The sequence below is a fragment of the Ochotona curzoniae genome, unplaced genomic scaffold (assembly GCF_017591425.1).
Source record: "Ochotona curzoniae isolate NIBS_2020 unplaced genomic scaffold, NIBS_Ocur_1.0 contig_908, whole genome shotgun sequence".
NCBI lineage: Eukaryota > Metazoa > Chordata > Mammalia > Lagomorpha > Ochotonidae > Ochotona > Ochotona curzoniae.
The window spans coordinates 25537697-25543696 of record NW_024466607.1 but is presented as its reverse complement, the minus strand read 5'-3'; the positions used below and the strand labels follow the sequence as shown (position 1 = coordinate 25543696).

The following is a 6000-nucleotide window of genomic DNA, read 5'->3' as shown; positions in this document are numbered from 1 at the left end:
TCATTTCCACATATGTATATTGTGTTTCCCAAAAGGGAATTAAAGACTTTCACAGAATGTCTTCTAAAAGTTTTATGCATACAGAGTGCCTTCTGAAGTCAACCCAAGGTCCTGTATAAAGGCTTTTATTGACTAAGAAGCTTACTTTGCATTCTGGACCAGGGAAACCAATAAAACATGATTACAACAACTTGTATTTCTTCACAGAAACCAAAATGTAAGAACTGCCAAACTGTAGCCATTCTCACATTGCTCTTTTCCTACTTTAAATGGATAGGATTAATTGTGGTGGCTGCCGACGTTGTGTCCTTGATGTGAATATAGTGGTGAAATCAGGCATAACACATTCATCTATTACTTAATTTGAAAAGTTAAATAGAATTGTTGGAGTTAATACATAATTAGATGTTTTGAATCGGTGTTCATGCTTCTCATAAGTTGGTCTAAAAACTGCACCTGGATATCAATGTGTATACTACAATGCATGTTAAGTTAGAAAACACATTCACATAAATGTGATGTAGAGTTTAAATGTATATCATCTATTTACAATTACCGCATGGGTACCCATGAATACATACAGAATTAGAAAACACAGAGAAAGATGACTAGAAGAAAGTTAGGTGAAGGTCCCCGGCTACCGCTGTTGGCTGGTTTAGAAGCCTTTCGTGGGTCGCTGATTAAATTCAGCACGCTGGCCAGTTCCCCCGCCCCGAGGGTTCATTCGGCTAAGTGAAAGGAGCGGGTTAGAGAAGGCACCATCTGCTGCTTTGTATTAATAGGTTTCCTAAGAGGCAGGAGTGCAGACAGCGCGACAGAGTCAAGGCCGGAGAAGTGGACGGCGCTGAGTTTCTGGGGGGGTGTCTTTGTCTCTCTTGTGGGGTCCCCAGATCCTCCCGCCAGAACGGAGGCAGGGATGAAGAAACACAAGCTGTTCTCTTCCCTTCCGAGGAGTCAGCTCAGCAGAAAGTAATCACAATTCTTGAGCACTGAAGGCAACGCACCACAGCTGCAGGGGGTTAAGACAAAGGTGAGGGTTACACGGGTTCAGCTGTAGTAGGGTCGTCCAACGAGCCAAAACACTCAACAGCTGATGCGCTCCGATGCCAGTTCCCGTGGCTCGTGTGAAGTCGAGGCTAAGATCAGAGTTTACATCAGACGGACAACCACACGGCCCAGCCCCCACGCCCCAGGTGGCAAGTACGGGACTTGGAGACAGACTCTTCCCTGCCTGGGATCCCACCGACTTCCTTTTAGGTTGGACCCTGGAATGAGCATCTGCCTGTTCCCCAGTGGCAAGAAGTCTCCTTCGGTTTCTCTGTTTCTCCCTCCCCCAAGAACTTTTTGTCCGCGGGATGTTGGAATAGGGACCCAGGCAATGAGAAAGCTGAGGACCAAAGAGCAAAATTGTCCCCACAGGGGAGGGGGCGAAAGGAGTGGGGTTTGCGCCAGGGTCGGGGGGTCGGAAGCCCGCCGTCGCTAGGGCTCTCCCCTACTCCGGCCCTCTGCAGCCGCCCTTTACGCCGCGGACACGGGAGAGTTAAGCCAATAAACACGTAAGCGCCGCTCCCTCCCCAATCGGCAAGATGCCTCTCCGGCTCTTGGCTGCACCGACAGCTTGCAACACTCGGCATCTTTTCTGGAGGCGCCTCCTTCAGCGGCTGCAGATGGCATTCGGCTGCGGGCTCCGGGCTAGCGATTGATTCTTCGCCTTGCCCACTTCGAGTCCACGGACGCACCTCTTCCGTCCCCCGCCCCCTCCTCTCGCGCTCCTGGGTCCCAGCCCAGCTCCCGGATCGGCCGGCGAAGGAAGCAGTCGCAGCGGCCGAAGCTGAGCAGCAGCACACTCGCTCCGTGACCCGGAGAGAGGCGCCCACCCGGGGAAGAGCCGACCACCCGGCTGTTCTTCAGCGCCCGCCACCTTTTGGACCTCAGGTAGGGGGCCTCAGGGACCCCCTTCCCTCTCCCAGGCGCTATCATGCTGGACCCTTCGTCCAGCGAAGAGGAGTCGGATGAGATCGTAGAAGAGGAGAGCGGCAAGGAGGTGCTGGGCTCGGCCGCGTCCGGAGCTCGCCTGTCTCCCAGCCGCACCAGCGAGGGCTCGGCCGGCGGCGCCGGGCTTGGAGGAAGCGGCGGCGGCGCCGGGGCCGGGATGGGCGCCGGCGGCGGCGGGGGCAGCGGCGGGAGCAGCGGCGCAGGGGCCGGGGGTCTGCAGCCCAGCAGCCGCGCCGGCGCCGGCCGGCCCTCCAGCCCCAGCCCGTCGGTGGTGAGCGAGAAGGAGAAGGAAGAGTTGGAGCGACTGCAGAAGGAAGAGGAGGAGAGGAAGAAGAGACTGCAGCTGTACGTGTTCGTGATGCGCTGTATCGCCTACCCCTTCAACGCCAAGCAGCCCACCGACATGGCTCGCCGGCAGCAGAAGGTACGTACGCCCGGGAGGCCCCGGAAGGCGCGCCGGGACGCCGTCGCCGGGCGGGCGGGGCGAACAATGGGCGCTGGCGGCACAGCTGGCTAGGAGGAGCCCCGGAAGGTGAAGACCGCGCCCAGGGAGTAAGGGCTACGAGCCACTCTCCCGCAGCCCGACTTGGCCCAATCCAGCCCAGAGCGCGCCGGAGGTCGCCTGGAGCGGGCGTAGGGTCTGAGGCCTCTCTGGCAGGGAGCGCCGAGGGAAAAGAGGCAGGCAGGTGCGGCTTTATGGCCCAGGAGGCTTGGGGAGTGACTTGCAAGCTCGCGGCGCCCGGAGAGGCCTTGCTCATAGGCAGGGCTCCCAGCGCTCTCCAGCGGCGGGCGGCTGCGCTCAGCTCCGGGCCCGCCTTCCTGGGCGTGCGCTCGGCGGGCGGGCGCCGCCGGCAGGTGGGGTCACCCGGGTGGAGGGAGAGCAGCGCCTGGGAGCTGTGTTGGGCTCGCCTGGGGGCAGGCAAACCCGGAAGCCTAGGCTTCCCGTGACTTTGCGAAGGGCACCCTCCTCTCTCCGCCCAGATCAGCTGATCACAGGCTTGGGTTGCCTAAGGACCCTCTGGCGCCGCGCTGCCTTCTTGCCTGGATAGGTTCCAATCCTCTTTCCCCTTCCTCAGTGACCCCAGAACTGGTGCATGCCAGCGACCAGTCGCTGGGGTCAGCCCCTCTACCTTCATGCCTTTGACCCTGCTGTCATCCCAAGGTGACTTCCCCGGCACCTTCTGGCTTGCCAGGGCCCTCCAAGCCCTGTGCTGCTCGCTTGATAAAGTGTAGCTAAACACACACAAACACATGAAACAAACACCTGCAGTTATAAGGCATCCAAAGCGTTTTGTGTCGGAGGCTGGGGCTAGGCTGTGGTGGCTCCGGGGTATCTTTAAGATAGAAAGTAGGGAACAGGGGTGCAGTGCCAATTTCTATCAACTAACTATTCTCCAACTGGAGAAAGGTTGGGGGGGGTGTCTACTGCAGCATAAGTAGCAGCGATGGAGACTAGAAGTGAGGCAGCAAGGACCCAACTGGAGTGAGAGAGTGAGTGAAGTCAGTCAGAATCTCTTTCTTAAATGAATCCTTAGCACCCCAGAGAGGAGAAAAGCCAGGTGAGCCTCCAGCAGGGACCCTGTGAAAGGCCAGCTCTAACTGCAACTCAAGGTTGTTCTCAAAAAATTGAATTTCTGGGTTGCTGCCTTTTCAGACCTAGTATCCGTGGCTGGGTGAGAGTGTGAGCTATTTCCGTATTTACCCACCTTTATCTTGAGTTAGCACAGATTTCTCTGTTTGTTTTGCTTCTGTGTGTACACACACCACCCAGCGCTGATGATTTATTTCAGCCATCACAAGCTTGGCTATCAGCTCATTAAAAAAAATAAAACTCATTTCCTGGATTGTAGATGCCAGGTGGGCTACACACCCAGCTCACTAATCCTGGAGCCCTTGCCTTTTCAACCTGTTTCTTGGACTATAGGAAACTAACAGGTACCATCGGAGGACAGAATATGTGTATGAATATGTTTCTAAAGTTGGATGTTGGGTGGACAGAACCTGAGAGATTTCAGTTTGGAATTATGATCAGTTTTTTTTTCTTAATAATTTGGGAAATTCCATTTCCATAATCCATTGCGTTAGTCACAGAACCAAGCAAGAAAGTCCTAATCCTTTGGCAGTGAAAACAGGGATGACTTAAAGGCTTAGGTGTTTATCTGTCAAAGTCCCAGGCTAGAATAGAGAGAGCAATCACAGAGACCCAGCTTTTTCGAGCAAAGCCTGGGGCAGCCACCTGAGCGAGACCCTCCATGCCGGGTTTTTCTGATCTGATGGCATGCTTTACCTGAGTCTGTTCATAGCCCGCGTCTTAAGGGGGCAAGCTGATTCTGTTTTTACACATGACCTTAACATCAGAGAGATTCCAGGACACATGGATAAGGCTGGTGTTTGGTTAGTTATCACAGCAAACTTTTGCTAACTATATATTTGAATGAAGCTGCCTACAGGGGCTGTTGGCTATACTGAGAAATTAGATATGTTTGCATGTGTATACATATGTGTGTGTTCGTATTACAAAAGGAATGTTTTCTGTTGCAGTTGGAAGGAGTTTTCAGAAAGTTCATGGAAAAATGAATATTTTAGAAAACCATGCATAATTCTCAAAACCTTTTTGTACCAAATATGTTTTCATTCCATTTTTTTTTTTTTTTTTTGCAAAAACTTTTCGAAGTCCCCTGTCTCTAACTTGTAGGGCTTTCCTGGAAAAGGGTGCTACACTGTTTTTTTTTTTTTTCCCTGTAAATTTGAAAAGAGAGACATCATGTAGAGTGATTGAGAAGTTTGCATAATCATTATGGTAAAATTTAAAGCCAACAAGTAGGATCGATGAGCTAACATTAGCCTTGGAGAAGTATGAGCTAGTAAATTAAACATGAATTTATAGTAAACTAAAAATGGGAGAACTAGAAGAAATCAGAAGAAAAAATGATGTAGAGACAGACTGGATGATGAAAGGGAGAAGGGAAAGGCAAACAGAACCGGCAGAGTGTTGGCTTTGCGTGTAAGAGCGATCCCATGAGCACAAGTTAACTTAATAAACAGCTGACGGGGACGCTGGTTACTGTGTGTCATGTACTTGCTATGTGAATGAGACTCCATTAATTTGTGAAACTTAGATCACAGTTCATTAATGTCCACATAACGGTATCTTAAGAGATTGTTGATTACATTAAAAACTTGATGTATGGATTGACATAGTGTGTTTTCAAAGCATGAGCAATTTTTTAAAAATTTCAGCCTGTCTATATAAAGTGTATAAATTTCATGGATTTCACAATACAGATTTACGAGCATAGTGACACTTCCCAGACTACCCTCCCTCCTATCTGTATTCCCCACCCACCATCCTCCTTCCTGCCTTCTTTTCTAAATTTATGATGGCATACTTTCAGTTGAATAGTCTTAGATTAACCAAAAAAAAAATTAGAATTCTCTAATACCTTCAACCTTCTTTCTCTAGACTAGTAATTGCCTGTTTTGTAATTAAAGAACCAGTGTCCATATATCCTTGTTAAAGTTTATTCATCTGTCCTTAATTTTTATCTAAATTTTATTTTCTGTTCTGATATTATTTCTAATTTTCCTCATAATCCTAAAATTGTGCAAATAACCTTTTGCATTTCTGGAAAAGGAAGCCGGACTCAGATGCCTATGATTTGCCGAAGGGACTCTGTAGGTAGCTGAAGGTGGCTTTGGGGAAGCGGGGAGCTGTGATTCCTGTCACCTTCCAGTATGCAACATGCCTCTGAAACGCTCTGGGATGAACCCAGAGCTCCACAGCATGTGTTAGGCCAGGGCTATTTCTGTTGGAGTTGGGAAACACCCCCCACCATTCTTCCATCGGGGACCTATCGGGCAGTGCATGTGAACAAAGCAGGCTGTTGGGTACTAACCTTATAGAGAATACAGATATAAATGGATTGTTAGCTGGCCCATCTGAACTCCAGACTGTTGTCAGTTTGTGTTTATGATTTAAATAGAAAACAAATATTTTCGCCCAGA

The 6000-nt window shown here is 50.3% G+C and overlaps 1 protein-coding gene across 17 annotated transcripts in view; it reads left to right on the top strand.

Moving 5' to 3' along the window:
* Positions 1–1576: 1576 nt before the first annotated feature.
* CADPS (calcium dependent secretion activator) overlaps positions 1577–6000 on the top strand; it is a 424483-nt gene continuing 420059 nt past the window's right edge. For 5 of the 17 annotated variants that reach the window (XM_040994754.1, XM_040994749.1, XM_040994756.1 and 2 more), the window contains exon 1: positions 1624–2419. In XM_040994754.1, the coding sequence (XP_040850688.1) occupies positions 1979–2419 (441 nt within the window). In that variant the 5' untranslated portion in view covers positions 1624–1978. Of the gene's footprint in view, positions 2420–6000 lie in introns of all 17 variants that reach the window. The other 12 variants (XM_040994764.1, XM_040994762.1, XM_040994763.1 and 9 more) reach the window with 5 other exon arrangements.